This window comes from Anopheles gambiae, chromosome 2 (genome assembly GCF_943734735.2).
Source record: "Anopheles gambiae chromosome 2, idAnoGambNW_F1_1, whole genome shotgun sequence".
Lineage (NCBI taxonomy): Eukaryota > Metazoa > Arthropoda > Insecta > Diptera > Culicidae > Anopheles > Anopheles gambiae.
Window position 1 is genome coordinate 118067920 of NC_064601.1, and position 20540 is coordinate 118088459.

At 38.2% G+C, this 20540-nt stretch overlaps 3 protein-coding genes and 1 long non-coding RNA gene across 64 annotated transcripts in view; 1 reads left to right on the plus strand and 3 right to left on the minus strand.

The window, feature by feature from the left end:
- Positions 1-1748, minus strand: part of LOC4576783 (guanine nucleotide exchange factor DBS) — a 28658-nt gene extending 26910 nt beyond the window's left edge. For 6 of the 18 annotated variants that reach the window (XM_061649995.1, XM_061649999.1, XM_061649991.1 and 3 more), the window contains exons 1-2: positions 1553-1714; positions 735-1068 (exon numbers count right to left, since the gene is read on the minus strand). In XM_061649995.1, coding sequence (XP_061505979.1) covers positions 735-921 — 187 coding nt within the window. In that variant the 5' untranslated portion in view covers positions 922-1068; positions 1553-1714. Of the gene's footprint in view, positions 1-734; positions 1124-1188 lie in introns of all 18 variants that reach the window. The other 12 variants (XM_061650000.1, XM_061649993.1, XM_061649986.1 and 9 more) reach the window with 10 other exon arrangements.
- Positions 1749-2037: 289 nt separating this feature from the next.
- Positions 2038-14436, plus strand: LOC1269519 (glycogenin-1). 44 transcript variants are annotated; one of them, XM_061650018.1, is made up of 10 exons: positions 2038-2211; positions 2382-2480; positions 4256-4391; positions 4464-4928; positions 4995-5175; positions 7112-7942; positions 8733-9084; positions 11265-11678; positions 11943-12197; positions 14034-14436. In XM_061650018.1, the coding sequence occupies exons 2-10, from the start codon at positions 2474-2476 to the stop codon at positions 14066-14068; spliced, it is 2676 nt and encodes an 891-aa protein (XP_061506002.1). In that variant the 5' UTR covers positions 2038-2211; positions 2382-2473; the 3' UTR covers positions 14069-14436. The 44 variants fall into 44 exon arrangements, with proteins under 44 accessions (XP_061506002.1, XP_061505991.1, XP_061506005.1 ...); XM_061650015.1 differs by having other exon boundaries at positions 2051-2211; positions 2314-2480; positions 11094-11678; XM_061650017.1 differs by having other exon boundaries at positions 2051-2211; positions 2314-2480.
- Positions 2391-4095, minus strand: LOC133392066 (uncharacterized). Its single transcript, XR_009765429.1, has 2 exons — positions 3237-4095; positions 2391-3162 (listed from the first exon to the last, which is right to left on the minus strand). It is a non-coding gene; the product is annotated as an uncharacterized LOC133392066 (long non-coding RNA).
- Positions 14437-15689: 1253 nt separating the features above from the next.
- Positions 15690-20026, minus strand: LOC1269505 (E3 ubiquitin-protein ligase ZNF598). Its single transcript, XM_061650053.1, has 6 exons — positions 19418-20026; positions 19188-19333; positions 18640-18951; positions 16853-18566; positions 16576-16773; positions 15690-16487 (listed from the first exon to the last, which is right to left on the minus strand). Exons 1-6 carry the CDS (start codon positions 19625-19627, stop codon positions 16263-16265), a joined length of 2805 nt encoding a protein of 934 aa, XP_061506037.1. The 5' UTR covers positions 19628-20026; the 3' UTR covers positions 15690-16262.
- Positions 20027-20540: the final 514 nt, after the last annotated feature.

Below are 20540 nucleotides of genomic sequence, written 5' to 3' on the forward strand. Positions count from 1 at the left end.
ATTTGAATTAGCGAATGAATGAATCAATGAATTAGCTTAGGAAATAGCTTAGGAACTTTAGCTCAATTTGTGTATAGAATATTTTCGTTGCGAAACTAGAAAAAAAATGTAGGAACATGTAGTTGGACTGTTGCATTACGTTTTGACTATTTGTACCGTCGTTCTAACGCACGTTTGACAACCTGCCATAAAACCTAGTGGCAACTTTTGAACCATCCATCAATTGAAAGCAGACGCAGGCTGTTTTACAGATATGTCTTTTGTAGCTCCAACATTCTCCCGTAAAAATTCTTACACATTTGAATAATTGATCTTAACATTAGGACTTTTCATAGTTCATTCATTGAAAGCTTATTGTTAATTGATAACTGATGAAACTGACTCACATGGTGTTTTAGAAGTTTTCATAGATGTGGGACACTTACTTGACGCTTTGTTACGAAAAATGAACCTTATGTGAAGGAAATTGAAATCTCGAGCGCCCATGTTGGACTAATTCCAATTCCCTTTATATACAATTCACTTCCCATACGAAGAATCAAGAAGTTCCTATAAGAAAAGTCCCACAACAACGACAACCCCTGAACACATGTAAACAGACCTTTTTTTGCTCAAAGTTGCCGAACCAAAGGTACAGACCAAATATAATATATTCCTTCGACGATGTAGGTAGTATCGAGTTCGAGCAATGAAAAATAAAAAATAATAGTGTTTTACATAGCATACATACTCACCCTCCAGCACCAGCTGGTCGGTGAAAATGTTTTTTATTTTTGATCCGGAAGAACAGGCCGATTGGGGCGTTGTGACTGCGGAAGAAGATGACCAGTCTCCATCCATAGCCTTCGAGGCGCTGCGTTTGAACTGTTCTAAAAAATTATCGATTTGTACTTCGATTGAACTGGGCGTTCCGGCCGCCATAACAAAGCTTCGTTTTTTTTCTTTATCAAGATAACAGCAACTTTGACACTCTGGTACTTAATATATCGTTGAACTTGAAATCACTCACGCTTCACAGTTTTAAACACGCACCACCAACGCAAACCTTCTAAACGCCCATCTGCACATCTGAAGTATGAGAATAACATAAATTTAATCGGATAAAGATAGCATGCCACCATTCCTACAACAAAAATAAGTCGTAAAAATTAGACTTTTCCAACAAACATTTCGAGGAAAACACTTTACCAATAACAATTGCACTGCTTCTGTTAGCAAAAGCTTCGGATAAAGGTTCCGGAAAAAGTTAAATATAAAAACCATTTTTTTTTCATTTGCATAACAGAAGTGACATTCATTTGCGTTCTGTGTGGACTAAACACTGCACTCTTTTTCTACATCTGTGCATTTTCCAAACCAAAATATATAATGTTGTACGTTCAATACACAATCGTTTATCAATCGTTTATCTTTCTTCCAAGACGTGTTAAAGGTAGCTAATAAATGCACTCGTGGTATAATAGATTTGTTCTATGTCACGCAATCTCACGCCGCATCAGAACCAGCTTCCGAAGAACACCTGTCTAACATATAATATTCGTCGAATAATTACATTTTCTCGCTATCCCAACTGTGCAATGATATTTCTGCACTTTAAATTTCAATGTTTTGATTCGTTTTATTGAAACCCAACTCGATTAAAAACCACGCACATAATTTTATGCACCTGTCGAAATAAACAATACTTCTTTCAGTGTTGTTTTCTTTTTTCTAACTGCTACATATATCTCTTTTGTGAGAGCAGGAAAGCGACAGAGAGATAAGGATATAAAATGCATAGAAGATGATACATCACTGTGGTAGATTCCAATGAACAAACAATTGACATTTTTGCTCCACTTATTTATGCAAAAATTAAAATGTTCAGTGCGAGAGAGTGCTGTGCATATGTAGTGTATTTACTCGATGCTCTCAAAATTACCAATAATATTGAATATGATAGAAAACATTTCTATTTTATTTTGATCGTTCGGTTTGAATGGTCATACCTTACTTCTATTGACTTTGGCTTATTATTGCCAACGACACGAGCGCGATTAACCGTGGTGTCGTCAACGCCGGCCTTTCCTTGAGTTGATTGTATTTATAGAACTATGTGAAACAACTTCTCACAAAATACCGGTTGCGTTTCCGCGGCTCTTATCATCGTCATTTCGAACAAAACCTGCCACCACGGAGTTTCGTGCGATGCTGTAGTGTTTTTAGGTTTAGGTAACTTCATTAACGAAACGGTGCGAGGGGGATATTTCTATGAGAAAAGTGCTTGCGTCTAGAGCGTATCTTCGTTTAGCATTAATACTGTTGTATTTTTAGTCTTTCCTCAATTTTCTATCAATAACCGTCGTCCTTCCCTGCGCCGCTAAACTTGTTTTATTCAATAGCCTGCAGCATTTCTTTGGTTGATCTTCTCAGTGTGGAGACATCAAGTGCATCTCAGTTTACACCAGCAAAGAATTGTCAACAAGTCAACAAAATGAGCAGTAAGTATAAACTATTGTTTTAAATCCAGCTTTCCCAACCAACCGTACACAAAGTTTCGAAATAATATTAAGTTGTGGTCGATTGATACCAAAACATTAAGCAGCGACAATAACATCATTCCGACCACGAGACAGGGATTTTAGATGTCAAAGTAGGTGACCTAGAATGACCTTGACAATAGATTTGAATAATAATTAAATGCATGTTGCAATTAAATATAATCTATAGCATTCTCAAAAATTTAGACACTTCGAAAAAGTTATTGTAATCGGATATGTATATGGAGTTGTAAAGCTCTTTTCGTATGCATACACGTTCAATCAATTGTTGGCTCTATATTGTTAAATGTGGGCTTTTCTGTCGTATACATTATTTTGTCTAAAATGCTACTTATGAGCATTTAGCTTATTCAATCAATTCGAGATTTTACATACAAACATTGTATGAATGAAAATATCGCTTATTTTTCTCCCGCATGCGAACAAAAATTCTAAATTTAATCGTGCGTAGGACGGCGTGATTGGCAACTACGTTAGGAGGAATCGTGTTTGCCTTGCCGAAAATATCTGGCGCTGTTTTCTTTTTTTTCCGTCATTGTTGGTTACTGGTTTGATTTTTTCAGTAAAATATCCATAACTGATGTTGACTATCTAACAGCAAATGATGATAAACTGTGAACGACTAAATAATAAGACAAAATATTAGAACATAATAGTTGTCTATACATTAAAAAAAAAAAACACACACACACTAACATTTTCTAGCGTAAAACAGTAAATAAAAGCGTCAATCCTTAGCGGCTGCAACAGATAGGAATGACCGGCGTCAGTAAATGTCATCTATGGCAACATAACATCCTCATCGGTCGTTTCTTATCGATGTTGTCATTATGGTTGTTTAACTTTAACCGTAATGAGTCGGCGCCAGCCTGATTTAAGGCATAAGATAATTTATTCTGTCATTATTAAGCAGTGATTAGTTATCTACATTTTTTAAATGATTACTTTGTTTAATCCTACAAAAATATTTGTTTGTAAGATTTGCCATAGTTTAAATTTAAAATCACTAAATCACGTGCAGTAAGCATGCGTTGGCGAAATACACGAGAAAGGTCTTTAAAATAATTTCGTGTATGACTATTTTTGTTTATGAGTAAGAAGAACGTACGCAGACTAATTATATTATTTTTGACACGTTCCTAATTGCTTGTTCGAGTATTTCTTATTTAAAATGCTATTATCAGAGTAACCAAGAAAAAGTTTATGCATCGGTTACAAATAGAAAATTTAAAATGATTTTGATTTGCAAACATAAATTTAAAATGACTCTTCTTCTAAATAAAGATCCGTCTAATCGTTTTCGCATTGGTTGTATTGTTTGTATTATTATTATTATCGAAAAATCTGGCGACTGTCCTCTAGCAACAGACATCCAAATAAGTGCTCTGATTATAGCACAAAAATAAATTCACACCAAAGCGCATTGGTAGCATTATCAATTGTTTCTAGCTTCCTAGCTTCTTTAGATTGTTTTGCCCTGTATTCGAATATGATTACATCATGCACAACGCTGGGAAAAGCAGTTGGTAGGAAAAATTAAAAAAGGTGTTGCGTTCAAGGTCAGCTACAGAAAATTGGAGATAGCACGGAGATTTAGTTGGCAGTTATCAAGCATCTTCCGTTATTTATTACGCCACGTTCATTTTGCAAATGTAGGAACATGGTGATTTCTTCTTTATTATTTCATTCGATATTTTTCTTCTTGCCATTTTCAGAATACGCCTGGGTGACTTTAGCGACCAATGATTCCTACTCCCTTGGAGCTCTTGTTGTAGCTCACTCGCTAAAGCGAGTTCATACTGAGCATCAAACAGCTGTGCTCATTACGCCAGGTGTATCGGAATCAATGAAGTAAGACGTGACTACCCTCTACTCGGCTTCAACCCATCGTTACTCAATTTATGTGATTTGATACTATTACAGAACAAAGCTACGCGCTGTATTTAATGTTGTAGAAGAGGTTAATCTACTGGATTCAAAAGATGAAGCAAATCTTGCGCTTCTTAAGCGACCAGAGCTGGGTGTTACTTTCACCAAATTACACTGTTGGCGCCTTACACAATTCGAGAAATGTGTTTTCCTCGATGCTGATACGCTGGTTTTGCGCAACTGTGATGAGCTTTTCGAACGAGAAGAGCTATCGGCTGCACCTGACATTGGCTGGCCGGATTGTTTCAATTCAGGCGTGTATGTGTACACCCCAAATATGGAAACATTCTCTAGCTTGGTTCAGTACGCTGTCACTCACGGTAGTTTCGATGGCGGGGATCAAGGATTGCTGAATTCATACTTCTCTGATTGGGCTCACAAGGACATCCAGAAGCACTTGCCCTTCATTTACAACACGTCTTCGGTGGCGACGTACTCTTACTTGCCTGCATTTAAACAGTTCGTACCGTAGATTCCGTTAAACCTAGCAACATCAATCAACTATATTCTCTGTCTGTTTTGCAGGTTTGGACAAAACACAAAAATTCTTCATTTCATCGGTGTTGCTAAGCCATGGCTGCAGAACTTTAACTCTGAAACACGAAAAGTTTATGTTCCTTCCGAATGTCAGCATCTAGCCAACTTTCTTCAGTACTGGTGGGACATTTTTGCTGAAGATGTTCATTCACGGCTAAGTCCGGATATGGTAAGTTATCAGCATAGCAGCCGTAATTCCCGAAACAGAATATCGATGCACACATTTTTGCGATACAGGTTTTATGAACAGTTGTTTCTACTGCTTTTCTTTTGCGTACATAATTTGATAAACGTTAGCCTAATGGCTAACTTGTTTCTGTCTTTTATGAATATGTTCACCTACCTCATGATTCATAAGTTACGATTCAGTGAGGCTGGTTTGGCAAATACACAATCCTGCTGACCAAGAAATTAATTTGAAAAATAATCCATTTAAATTTCAAGTCTGAACATTTCAAATTTTGGGATTATAGTATAGAATATAAGGCGGAGGTAAGATGACTATTATGCTGTTGTATTCCTTTTGTATAATGATTATTTATTGTGCTATGCTTTTCATCAGCTTTTGCAAACGCTTTTTATTAACTACTAATTCATATTTCAATTTCGGAGTTGCTTGATGCAATTAAACTATCAATGCACGGTATTGCACTTTTTTGTAGTGTTTATTTTTGCGCATAGTTGTTGTAGGAAGAATTAAACTTACTTGCATAGTGTTATCATAATGAGAGCAAACCGACATGGAGAAGACATGTATTCTATTGACACAAAGTTTTATTAGTATTCTATTTCATTTTGTACCGGTGCTGTTGTGATTTATAAAGTTTTGTGTTATATGGATCCTTGCACAAAAATAAGTGACTACGACATGCCACTACTACTTTTTAATGGATGTGTGTTGCATCATTCTTTTGTATCGGATACATCACGGCACATTATTGTAATCATCACAATAAGTCACAAATATGACAACATACAGCGCGCACTGGTCACGGTACAGGTAAAAATGTTGGTTACGCTAAATATCATTTAAACATCATACAAAAGGGAAATGAAACAACAAAAAGGCATTTGCACAGCTGATAAAAGCTGATTCACAAATGACAAATAATGCGAAAAATACTAAACTTAATGATACTTTTTGTACCCTCATTGCTGCCTTTTCGATCAAATCAAAACATTTTCGGCTTATCTTAATAATATGATTTGGCTAATTTATTCATTTCTTTGCCACACATTTCGTCATTTTCTCTCACCTTTTCCTTTCCAAATCTTCCTAAATGTCATACCAATGTACATATCCAATCATGCGCTAATTCATAGAGTGGCCTCGCTGGGGCGTTAGCAAATGTTACGCTTGGAGAACCGCGCACTTCGGAGCAGGACCGCATTGAAGAGAAACTTCGCCGACAATACTGGGAAGCGGGCAATGCAGAGTATGTTGGACGAGACGCTTTTAAGCATATCTGGGCAAAAATTCAACAAACTATGGATAAATGATACTGTATGAAAAGTTAAAATAACCTTCATACATTTGACAAATATCGTATAATGTGTCCTATTTGGAAAAAAATAAGCGCAATATCAAATCGCATGATTATTATTTTTTCGTAAGCTTCCTATTGTTTGATGTGTAGCAATTTTCTGTTATATTGATCTTGTTATAATAACCAATATAAAAAAAAAAACAATGCTTGTCTAGTTCTTAGAAATTCGGTACAATTTTTCTTTAGGTGTAGGTGTATGCATTATTCATTATGCACTAAGCACTCAGCAAATAAATGATTGATAAATGTAAAGAAAACAAAACGTTATGTGATTTTCATTATGAAATCGGTGGGGGGAATCCCTTACGCGTGACCTTAAACGTGCTTCAGGCGTAGTTTTTGTGCTGCTGTATGTATGTTGTCATCCGACTATCATGTGCATATAATCTCTTTTCATTACGATGCTGTCTTGCGATCTCCAAGTGCAAGATGTAGATCGTCTGTTGGAAAAGAGAACTTGATTTAAGATGTTTTATGTATATGTTGTGTGTGCTTGCGTGTTTGTGTGTGTGTGTGTGTGTTTTGTGCTAAGAACATTTGAGTTTTATTTCCTAACAGCAACAAGCTTTAAAACACTGGATGAAGCCTTTAAGCAAGGTTAGTGCTAATCAATATCGTTCCACCAGTTCGGGAACGATCTATGTAACTAATGAGACCGACATCGATAATCAGATGTTATGTTGGCAAAATGAACAAAACCATCAATCGCAGCAACAGCAAAGAGACGGTTACGTTCCTTCATATGATCCACAAATGGTATATACAGATCCCTGGGAGGATTATCTGCAAAGACAAGAGCATGCAAAAAATATGAGAAAACAAGAAGAAGAGCGGCTATACTTCCTATATTTAGATCAACTACGTGTTCAAGAACATGAAAGCCGCCAAGAGTATGAATCATCTCTTGTAAACACAAAGAGTCACCATGAACAGTCATATCATGTACATCATGATCAACATGTTTCCCAACATCAGAATCTTCACCAAGGTACTGATGAGGGTCATGATGAACATCGCCATGAAGTTCATTATGATACAAATGCCTTCCAGCGTACAGATCAATGGGTCGATAAAATGATACAACAACACGAAGCAAATATAGGTCACTGGGAAAAAGCTCCTAGCAAAGTATATGAGGTTCAGGAACGAGAGCCATTCAGCTTCAATACTGTGGACCCGACCGGTTATCAATTGAACAACAAATTAAATCCACAAGACTCAGCTGGTGATAGAAGCACTTCCGTTAAGGATAGTACTGAAACTATCACAGTAGAAGAAATCAAAACGGTTGCTTTAACCTCCCAACAACAAACATCATGTCCCGACCTGTACGAACCAGCCGAATGCCAAGCAAATGTTGATGGTGGTAAAAATGGGGAAGGGGATGGGGTAGGTACCTTTGAACAGTGTACGTGACCATTATCATCGTTGAAAGACATCGTATGTCATCGCCTAAAAGTGTATAACGCCTTCGCATTTGATCATTTTTTTCGGTCTTATCTAATGTATCGAGTAAATGCATGCATAACCCGCATTTATCACAATATTTTGCAGTTGTTATAGTAAAATCGTCATACTTAGAACTATCCAGTCTTATTAACGTTATTAACCATCATCAAAGTTGTTATTTCATGCTGTCTAGAACCAAGTCGATAATTTCAAGAATACTAACTCATGTGATTTATTTACATTTTTTTAGTTTAAAAAATATAATGTTTCTATATTAGTATGATAAATAATGCTTTTGTTACACCCTGAAAACTAATCCATTGTATATTGTGGGAGTATCGCGCTATTATTGACATAAAATTTTATTAAACCGGTATAAAATTCCACAGTGCAAGCTTTGGGGCAGACCAATTTGCCTTAGTTAAATGATGAAAATAAATAAAATAAAAAACTGTTGTAGATGGCTTTCATGTCGCCATTTTTTGATTCCACAACGTATTTTCCATCTGTGTTTATGTGCTACAATTTGTTGTGTGTATGACGTCCAATTTTGCATATTCATATCATACATAAGTGATGTTCTGTATTTCAAATAAATTGGAAATAAAATAGTATGTTCCATAGGATTGTCTGTATGATACATTCAACATTCGTTTTGTGTCCATCAAATGTGTTTTGCTTGCCGACGAAGTATTTAAATGGTCGCTGTTTTGCATTTATTCAATTACAGAGTGGTATTGCTGGGGCATTGGCTCAGTTGCATCTTGGCGAAGCGAAATCTAAGGAACAAGAAGCCTACGAAGAGCATATGAGACGTCAATGCTGGGAAACAGGCAACATCGATTATATGGGTCGGGACTCTTTTGACAACATTTGGAAACGCATTCAACAAACCATAAACACCGGCTCATGCATGGAAGAATCATCCGAGGCTTCCGTTGCGCAAACTACTGCACCTGGTACAACACAACGCGCAAGCCGCCGCCCATCACGTTCGCGATCGGCAACTCCGAAAAGAGATCCGAAAGACCGCTCTCCAACGCCACAACCAGAAGAGAAAATATCTGTTGATAAAAAGGAAGGTAATTGACCCAGCACCATCATTGCCTGTGTTCAACGGCGGCACCAGTCAGGCAATTGCTTCCATCTAACCAACATCGTTCATCGTTTATATTTGTTTTCCTGCTGTGTGTTATCTCCATTATCATGCGTAAGTCCTGTCTCTAATAATGTCACTATTACCAGTATCAATGATTCATCTAATTGGTCAACATATGTGTCTTCGTTCCGACTCGTGCAACCAACATTAGTGTAACCAATAGGCTATAATCATGGAACTATTTCAGTTGTTAAAGTCTGGAAAATAGGATTCCTTTTTACAAGTATCGGTAATTATGGCATTGAATAATTTTTCAGTTCTGTTTGTCAGATCTTATCTTAATGGAACATATGATTCGAAACCTTTACGTGCCATTCGCTAGGAGATGGTATAAAATTTCCTACGTCGTACTGCATTTCGTCGAAATGTCGTACTGCACAAAGTAACAGAAAGATCAAAATGTAGACAGAACATAGAATACTAACAGTTTCCGTTTAAAATTATGCATGATGAAGTAATGAACCCCAATAAGTTTTTAGGACAAATGTAACAAACATCGATATTATTTCCCATTTGTTCATCCTTCAAACCCGTGATGATACATAAAGCTATATCAGTCGTGGAATGATACATGAATAATTAGCAAATGTGTATATGTGTCCCAAACGAGTTCATACAAGATTAGCTAAATATATTTACTCAATACTACTCCTAATTGTGTTGCATTTTGTGATGTCTACGGCATTTCTTCAGCATACATTTCACTTTTGGACGGATAAAGTGAACTATATAACAGATACACAAATTGCAGATTTACCTTGCAAAAATATTCATGATAGACAGTACTTCAATCATTCAGCATTCTTGTTAACATTCAACATTCAATTAATTTCCTCTAACAGACACCTTTTCAATAAAGATGATAAAAAAACTCGTATTCGTCTACATGGAAAGTAATCGATAAGATTCATGAATAATAAAACTAATAATTATTATGCATTTTAACATCTTTCACCGGTCATACATGATTTTTGAAAAATGCATAAAAGTAAAAATATGCACGATTGAGTACCAAATTTCCACTTCTTGTCGTTGGTTTTAGCGAAAAGTGTGTTGGAACATAACTGTACACACGAAGAACGTTGATCTCTCAGCAAGTTACAAGGTTGCTGCGCATTCGTATACAGTTAGAATGTCGTTCAAATCACAGTACATATGATGTGTGTTTACTATTACCACAGATGAAACTACTAATTTACAGCCATACATCTAGTTACAGTTAAGAGTGCATGCAGTAATCCACACTGCGTCATGCAATTAGCATGATTCCATGATTCTCAGAGCTGCTCTGCTCAATACCAATGGTAACACAAGCAAATGTTCGCGATTTTCTCAACATTTGCGATTTATGTTGTATATGCATACAAATGGGCACCGCAAAGTATCAAAGTTTAAGAACACTGAAACAGAATTGAATAAGCTTTTGTTCTTGATTTTTAAGGCGTTGATTTTTATAATTAATATATAATTAATATAATTTTTATAATTATATTTTACATTTGAGACACAACAACAATGATAAATCGTATACAAATAATGCCATTTCTGTTCAATAACTAAAACTTGTGCAACGGAATTAATTGATGGGTGGTGTTCTACTTACAGTGTTGCGTTTTTAAACATATCTCGGTGCCGCTTATAAAACCGATCAGAAACTAACTAGGATTTCCTTTTCTTCTTAAATTTTCTTTTCTCTCCCCGTATTCAACTGTGCAATAATGACTACATTCTTTATCGATATTGACCATTTCAACTTTCTTTTTGGGGTTGTGTTGCGTTATGCACGCATTACTTCTTTGATGGTTTTATAATTTGCATTGCTTGCTTACTTCCGTGGGAAATAACCCCGTATGCATGCTTATACCACATTCATACGGTTTATTCGGGTACGTCGGGACTACGCTCATCATCAAACATTGTAACATTCTACAGCCCAAGTCGTTCCTCCACCGGTCATTGCGGAGGAGGACGATGTTGCTGTCAGTTTATCTACGATGGACTGTAGTAGTTTTGCAATACGACTCCAAACCTCCAGGCTGCCACCACCAATTCAGTATGATCCAACTACCAATACGACAACATTGACGAAGAAAGTTTTTGCAGGTTACCAACAAATTATAACGACCAAGAGTCCAGAAGGAAAAACTCGAACGCACACGAAGCTGGTCTACGATCCCTCGGTCGAAGATGATGAAACTAAAGAGGAGGCGAATGTGCCACTTACTACACCCACAGTAGCCTCGAACCAGGACGTAGTAGATGGTACTGTGATGCAGAAGGCGACCGTAAATACTCCTCCAGTATCGTCGAAGCAAAAGATAACGACGGCAGCTGCTGAAGGTGGCATGAAGGAAATGTCTTCAACAAAAACTGCAATGCAGGCATCGAATATCACTCCTGGAATTAAAAAAGATGCCAATGTTTCTCAGTCGCCGATGCCAAAATCTGCATCAAACCCCACGGCTCCATCCTCAGCCCAACAGCCTCAACAGCAGGTGGCACAGGAATCGCTTGCAGGTAAAACGAACGCATTCTTCGAAACACAGCAACCGGTCAAAGCATTGCGTAAAAAAAGACACATTTCTCCACCACCGCAACCACTGCCTACTACAAACGCGACGTCCAACAATCAAGCCTCAGGAAAAGCATCAACTTCATCTTCGCCATTATCATCATCATCGTCATCTGCAACGAACGCTTTGCACCGTGGGCTGCCGGCTAATCCAAAGGCTTCCGTAACTACAGCTATTTTGCCATCTGTCGTATCGCATCCATCAATAGCATCCTCTAGCAAGGCAGAAGCGAGCAACACACAGAACACTCTCAACACACGCACTTTTCTAAATAATCAAAAAGATGAATCGGCTCTAACACTGCCATTACTTGAGAAGACTTCAACACCCGCGTCACAGTCATCACCGTCAACCAAGAGTTCCACTGAAACGAAACCAAACCACACCGCCGTCGAAGGTTCTAAAGTTGGTTCGCCTCCAGTGCCTCCACGTCGTAAGCGTGAATCAAGAACTGCAAAAATAGGTAAAATTTAATAGCCACGTCTTTCTATGAACGTGTTCGTTTCTTCATCAAATCCTAGTTCATCGAGCGGAAACACACAAGCGGTAAACAAAAATTGAACAATTGCAACTTGGGCTTCGTTACAAATAATAATCCCTTATTGGGAATAGAACATCGATACACAATACAACGATTCCGTCAATAATCGGTTTCGATGCTATGATGATTATCCAGATTTAAGTCAACTTTCCTTCTAACCCGCTTTAATAGCTTCGGTGATTGCATCTTTTATCTTTAAAAAGCATTCAAATTCAATTTGTTTGAAAGGGATCGTTTTTTTTTTTTCATTTCCATCGCCACTACAATAATTGGCAATCTACTAATCCTGACCAAACCTGAGCCTTACCGAGACTTTGACCCATAGTGGGATAGTCCACGTCCACGGCATCTCCTTATTGTTATTGGTGGGTCGGTCCTATGCGTATATGGAACTAGGATGGACGTTTTGTTGAGTCATACGTTTAACGACTACACTTCTCAAGGACTGTGCCGAAATTTGTCAATTCAGTATTTCACAAAGTCACTCACCTCGACAACCACACTAGACGGACAAAAAGCAATACAGCAACTGTCTGTGTTTAGCTATTGAACTTTGGTTTGAATGCAAAACGTCTAATGATTCATTTTCAAGATACAAGACAATTTTCATTTCAAGTTTAAAAATTCACAATTCACATGCTATTGCTTTCGTCGCACAAAGCTACACTTGAGACATTTGATCAAACTGTTTACTTAAAACAAATCTACATCTACATTGCAAATCGCAATTGTTTGCATTACCGTACGCGTTTATTGTATAACCGCACAAACCCCTTGTTTTTTTTTTCAAAATTGTACGTCACAGCTAACACGTAAACGGACTCAATTGCAAACATCCTTTGGACACTTTCATCAATGTTCTAAGATTGTTCTAATAAAGCTCAATTTGTGTATTATATAGTCAAAGTTATTATTCATTACATTGAATAACCCGATCCGTTTCATGTTGCGTACCTGTAGGTCGATGCCATGTTTTCTCTATCAGAATGTTGTTCGTTGGTTTCGTTCTCAAAAACCTAGCACTAGCCTAGAACGTGATTACACAAAATTATGTTTTGTTCGTCTATCAATCGCCTGCTTGCCATACCAGCATTTTATGATTTTTATAATGGAATTTGAGTTATAATCTATCTTATTCTCTTGTTCTCTTCTCTTTTCTTTCTTTTGTGTAATTGTTTGACCTTAAACGTCCTTATGTGTAACACTTCTGTTAACGTGACGTACAAACCTTTCATGTCTGTTCATATTATCATATTATTGTGGTTTCAAAATGTGGTTTGTCACACAATAAATGGCTCTAACGGCTCTAACAGCAAAAGCGAAAAAATCGAAAATATATCAATTGTTACTATCTTGTATTTCTTGCACGAAGAAAAAGCGTTGATAGAATTTCATTTGAAAATAACGTATGATGCTATCGTTATTAATATGTCAATTATCAAAATGGACTCAAATATCGAAAAATATATTATTTACATTTTGAAAAACTACAACAAAACGAATGTTTCGTACAGTTTCGTATAAGCGAATCAAAAAAAAATACATATCTTGTAAAGTCGTCAACTCTTATTCCTGTAACAACAAACAATATCCATATGTTAGGTATCATTTCCTTCCACCATGAATATTACATACAGGTAGCTGAAACATAAATTTGACCAGATCACATTGTCTTTTGTTACAACCCATCTCAATATCACTGGATAATCCTGATTTCGATAACTCTCCTTTTTCCTTTCCCATTTTTATTCCCACCAGCACGGCTCATTCGAACGTTCTGCACTATCTTGTGAGGCCACAAGGCTTGGTATAAAATTATTCACCCACCAACCCGTGCCCGTAGCCTGTTGTAATTCTTCAATGATTCTAAAAGTTTACTATAGATGGATGGTAACAGCTTACAGTGCATTGTTCAAATGAACGAACGTTTGTCTTTGCACGGGCATACGTATGATGTGGCCTATTAAAATTGTTCTATCCATCCTTATTGCACTGGCCGTTTTTCGATGCATTTTTGTTGCTACTGAACTATATGCAACTATTTTAATGAATGAATGTTTTATTTCCAACTAACATGCCGAACTTGCAAAACTATTTGGTAGTTCATGAATGTGCTTCTTCTGTTCTATTTTTTTGAAATAAACTGTTGTGTACACTTACAGCGCTACTTTTTTAAACACTCCACTTTGATAATACTTTGATAAAAGTTTGGGTAAGTATTTCAAACAACTGTGTTGGTTTTATTATAACTAGATAATTTGACCAGGTTACAGTGCTGCGCAACGAAATTACTAAGATCCCCTTTACCCTGAAAAGTACGCAGAAATTATTGGCCTCGAAGCTTTCGGACACTGCATTTATATCAGTCCTTGAAGAAATACTAAGCCCATACCAGTGCAGGAGTCGGTATTGTGTTCATACCGGTTCTGGAACTTATCATATCCTACCTATATGTGCTGGAACCGATCATGAACCCATTCTGGTCCTCGAACTGATCATGAACCGTAGGAGTTAGCGCAAAAAGTAGTCCGGGTCTGGAACCGATACAGTTACAGTTTTGATTGAGTAACTAATGCTGCTGGTGCTACAACCCATACCTGGCAGTACATGTGCAGCGTAGGAATCGTGTAGAAATTGATTTCGGAAAGATTTCGGTAGGAAATAGCGGGGAAATTTTAGTAGATTCTGTATAGTGATGATCAAATGCATCCAAATGGTAATATCTCAACAATTACTTATCTTGCTGCTATTAATCACTTTTACGGCTTAACAACATGCCCGCCATGAGTTCGAGGCCCCGCGCCTCTGTTTTGACGTCAATAATATCCGAGAAGTGCCCCCCGTCAATCATAGCGTGATTGATTTGGGAATATGTCTGGCTTGAAGCGAGGTGAAGTTGCTACGAATGTGCATGTGCTTGGAGGAGGTAAAGTTAATAAACCTGAAGCCGTTGTCGTTTGTCAGCTGGTGCTGCACCCAGCACCATGAACCCAGTAATGATGGGTAAATTCAACAAAAATCCGGAATCGCAAATGACTTCGCCAAAATTGGAAGTTAGGAGTGGTTCCGGAAGTTAGGAGAAACACTTCAGACTCGGAACCATCCGGAGCCGTCCGGAGCAGAAGAAGCCGTCGAAGCCGACCGTAACCCGTTGTAACTGTTGAAAGTATATTTAAGCGCTTCGCCGGTATCTGCGATATAAGCTAATAAAAAATTAGGAGTTGATGAGTAAAAAATGTCTTTTTCATTTACTATACTGAAGTAAATGTTTGTTACATTTACAACCAACATTTCAGATCTTCACACTTTTTCTCAAGACTGAGGGACTCTTTCCGAATGTTCCGGATCCGACCTCACTGTCATGTAACTGATACTAGCACGAGTAATTAATTAAATAAACGAAACACGACAACATCCATTTAAAAATATATTATTATTTTCACATTTCAATAGATATTGCAGCTTTTATTATTATGTACATGATATTTTCAGCAACATTTGTACAAATTCGATATTTTGGTTCGTCCGTCCTACAAAACAAAGCCAACACTTTTCAGTACTTTTTTATCCTGCAATGCTATCTCTGTATTACAAATCGACATTTTAAGTGTGTTTTGTACGAACCATTCGACCGTAGCAAGTAATCGTAATTGGAGTTTATTTGTGTAACTCTTTCTAGCACAAGCTAAGCAATTTCACTGTGTCTCGTAAATATGTGTTAACCAATAACTGTTTACTTGTAGTACCCAGATCGGTATTTAAAAAAATAACAAAAAGCATTTCATTCTGGAAATTTATAGCATAAGCACCTTTTGTATGGTTTGAAGCTAGTTCATATTGAACAAAGCGATGCTGAATATACATTTTTGTATTTCCATGCCTTATAACAAATATCCGTTTGCGCATTTATCTTTTCTATGCACAGCTTAATCTACGGGCGGTATTACAAGTTGGCCAACATACGCCAATGTAGAACTTTGACATAGATTATTTCTTCCATGCAGATGAACCGACTTTTCCGTCATCTACTTTTCCGAGCTTTGGAAAATTGTTTTCCATATAATGTGTCTGATAGTGTTCGGTCAAATCGTCTTGGATGAGCACTTGCTTACAAACTTGACAAACCTCTAGTTTCGAGGAATTAGAAGCTTTCCCTTTGCCGAAAGATTTCGGTCTATTGTTTTCGTCTTGGCAGTATACCAAATAAAGTTCCTATAAAGAAATAATACAATACATTTAACGAAAATCGTATCTTTTCATCCATCCTTTTCAACCCAATAATACACGAAGTATAGTTTACCTGTTGTTTGCTGATGGTTGGCAGTAACGCGATCAGTTCAGGAAAAATTTCATGGAAACGATCACCTAGTGCTACTCTGCAGTGCTCATAATAAGCTGATGCTTCGTATTGCCCATCACGGAACATCTGTGAAATGGTTCGGAACTCCATTAACGCGTCTTGACTTTTCAACGCTCTTTGAAAATGTGTTACAAGCACCTGAGAAAGAAAAGAAATAAATACGTTTTTTATTTAGAATGAGTACATCTTAACGGAATGCGTATGTTGTGTTCCTCACTTGATTTCTTTTACTGGCGTTTGAAGGAGAGACATAACTGTAAGTGGGCAAGATATTGTACGATTCCCCTGTTGAGTTCGTAAAAGTCATGTTGTTCGCATTCCTTGCAACGGAATTTAATGTGACATTCCCAAAGCCAGGTGGAGGACCGGGCATTCGTTTTAAATTTACGTTTTCAAATCCAGGTGGCGTACGTTTGGGACCGGCTGCTAGTGCAAAATGAACACTGTTAGAACTGCCTAACACAGGGAAAGAACTATTTAACGACGAAGGGATGTTATTGTTGTTTGTGGGAGAAGATTGTGTAGCGGCTGAGCTTTGTCCATTGGATTTACTGTGTTGCTGTTGCTTCTGCTGTTGCTCTTTGTTACGATCCTTCGCTCCGCCGCCACCCCCTTTGGAAACAGATTCACTATTATTATTCCGCGTGTCTGCTGAATTAACGGTGGATAAATCTTTTTGTTTCATTTTTTCACCCGATTTTTTTCCGGTCAGGGCGTTTAGATTAACAAAGCCAGTATCATCTTTTAGCTGTGGGGCCGGCATGGGTTTCTTCTTGCTTGAAGAGCTACCGGCAGTGGTTTGTGAACCTCCTCCAGCTCCAGACACCCAAGGGATAGGTTTTGCTGTTCCTGTTTTATTCCCTTCTCCGAGTGATGGAAATGCTTTGGTTGAATGCACACTTGGCACGGTTCCCTGAACAGTAGCAGATGCGTTTTTCTTCAAATCCTTGGCAGATATTGTGGTTACCTTTGAGGCGACGCTTGACACTGACACGTAATCATCCACTAATGCCCGATGCTTTGCCGATATTGCGTTCAAGTTCACCATCGATGAGTTCCCACTTCGATCGTTCATATCCGAAAAAACATCTCCAGTAAGCTTCTTATTTGAACCAGTCAGCGCTTTACTACTAGAACCCGGCAAAGCCGGAAAGTCAGAAGAATTTTTCTTCCCAATCATAGAACCAACAGAAGCTCCGTTAGATTTACCAGTGCTCGATCCTGAGGGTCGATTTGAAACGTGAATCATCATGCTCGTACCAGCTGAGGAAGTAGGTTGGCTTGGCTTGAGAAGCGAACTCGCAGTAATTTTGCTACTAAAACCTTCATTTAGGCTGGTTGGGCCAGTCGTTTCGCCTCCACCCGATCCAAGAGCGGGAAAGTTTTCTTTCGTGCGCGCAAGTCCTGCTGTTCCATACACACGCTGTCGTATCGTAACATTATTTGGACGAAATACTGGATTTGGTGCGGAGCCACCAAGCGTAGGAAAGTCCTGTTCACTGGTGGCATCAATCACCTTTTTAGGGTGTAGCTTACTTGTTTGATCATTTGTCAATTCAAGATTATCAAGCTCGTGTTGCAGTGTCTCGCCTGATGTGCCGCTACCGGCACTGCGACCTGTGGCACTGCCTCCTCGTCCCACACGAGATCGACTCGATGAAGGCCCACTGCCGGAAGAGCCTGCAGCAGCTGATGGTCCCGCACTTCCGGGCGCAGCAGCTCCATGACGCGGAGCATAAGTAAATTCAAGTTCTAAGGTACGAGTCTGTTTGTTCGCTAATCGGTTCATTGATTTGCCGTGCACTGATGCACGATGCGCTCGCAAATCGATTTCCGTTCGAAATACAGATGTAAATTGTTCTTGCTCACATTCACCTTCCTCACAAAGAAAATGATCTGCCCGGAAGTGATCACGTAACGATGCATAATCCCTATAAAGAGGATAATGAATCATAAGTAAGTTACAGATTCATATTAAATTAACTGTCTTCGCTTTTTACATACCCATAGAAGTAGTTTCTGCCATCTGCATCGCAATAGTGGCAGAAGAAATGGTCTTTACGTAGGTGACGGAACAGTTCATCCTTATCGAGAAACCGTGTATCGCAATATTCACATAGCGGATGCCCGCGATGACCAACCTTGTCTGGATCACCTTTACGACGATGCAGAGCCAGCTCCTGTCTGTTATAGCATCGTCGTTCGGAAGAAAACACCTTCAGATGCTCTGTGCATATGTCACAATAGAACAGCTCGTGTTTTTTCCGTACATGCTCACGTAGAAGTTCGAATTTTGGGAAATTTTTTTGATCACACCTGAAAGATAGTTGGCATAAGATCATTAGTTATTGTACGGAATGAATCCTGTAATTATACTGCGCAACATATCGGTGAATTCTTTGTTGGTAGGGTGTATTGACACGAAAGAGATGCATTTACATGCATCACACATTTTTTCGTGCCAATGGTCAATATGCGCGCGCAACTAATGGTTAAATTAATACGTAAGATGAGCACTAGTTGTGATTATGTATGCTTACTGTTATGCTTACCGAGGGCATTTGTAATCTAGAAGATCGAAATAAGCGTGTTGTACCTCTGCGTCCGTAAAGCAGATCCGGTATTTTTTATCATACAGTCCTGATCGATTTTTTACGTCCAATTGCTGGTAAGGTGTAAGCGTTTTCGAAAATATTACCTGCAACAAAACGGGAAAGCAAAATACATCCTTCTGCCAGCAAAGCGGTAATCCACTCACGGTCCAAAATCTTCCAAAACATACCTTGGCCAAATCACGACGGCAAATAGGGCAATCATTCTGCTGACATAGTACTCTAATACGGGTAGAGCACTCGTAGCAGCAAAGATGATCGCACTCACCGATGGCAAAATATACAATTGGCTTGAAGCATACGACACATAGAGTTTCCGTTGTCTCTACGTCGGAGACATTCTTCTCCTGAGTGGTGGTTTGTTGTCGTTTAGAGGCCATGTTGTCGCACGCAAAATGCAATGTTAATATAGCTCCTGTTGCAAACCGTTGCTCAATTCGCGAAATAGCGTTTGCCTCAATAAAGTGGACTTTCCGAAAGCAATGTGCACAGAATTGACAGCCGGAGGCAAAAATCGCTAACCTTAGAAGAGGTTACGAAAGGTAATAAACCTCGACACGTACACGCTGGTTTTCTAGCTCGACGGGTTGCTATTGATGATTTGTTCAAGTATTCTTTCGTTCACATAAGATGCAATCGAAAATGAAATTGCAATCGTGAAAAGGGATATGCGGCTGAAGCTGCAGAATCGTTTTGCTAATTTAGATTTTTTACCAACGAAACCATATCAACACTTGGACCTCCAACGCGAAAAGGAATTTTTGACAATAAGCAGATTTGTCGTGCATCAAGGTTGGTACAGTATTTGTCAACTTGTCTGCAGATTTAAATTCGCCCGTCTTAATTAAAAAAAAAAGAAACAAGTAAAAAGCAGAAAATCGTGGAAACCCGCGTAAATTTACTTCTCAAACTATATTTTCTTTTTGTGTAGCAAAATAAATGAAACAAATGAATAACGACATATCCGTGTATTCAAACACATTCAAACACCTTGGCCATTCCTTTCCAAACCACAATGATTCATCGCTGGAGTCGTTAGTAGTTTGAGCTTTTCCTTGCATGTAACCTAATGATGAATGGAAAACTGCAAACTCTGCGACTGATATGTCTTCCTGTTGCTCATTTATTGAACAAAATATGAATATCGTAACCATCGAGCACAGTCATGTTTGTTTGGTTGATTCCTCTCAACATTTGCAAGAGCGCTGGATTATTATGATTCTGCAACACCTCATACTGCTCCCATCTTGGTTATTATCTGTCAACGTAGAAACAGTCTGCTACCGTGGTGCC

Coding starts and splice junctions, on each gene's coding strand:
- LOC1269505 (XM_061650053.1), bottom strand. CDS start 19,627: ATGGCCTCTAAACGACAACAAACCACCACTCAGGAGAAGAATGTCTCC. Junction 18,952..19,187: donor CTAGATTACAAATGCCCTCG/GTAAGCATAACA, acceptor ACTATCTTTCAG/GTGTGATCAAAAAAATTTCC. Junction 18,567..18,639: donor GGCAGAAACTACTTCTATGG/GTATGTAAAAAG, acceptor TCCTCTTTATAG/GGATTATGCATCGTTACGTG.
- LOC1269519 (XM_061650007.1), top strand. Junction 4,392..4,463: donor GGTGTATCGGAATCAATGAA/GTAAGACGTGAC, acceptor ATACTATTACAG/AACAAAGCTACGCGCTGTAT. Junction 7,943..8,732: donor AAAATGGGGAAGGGGATGGG/GTAGGTACCTTT, acceptor ATTCAATTACAG/AGTGGTATTGCTGGGGCATT.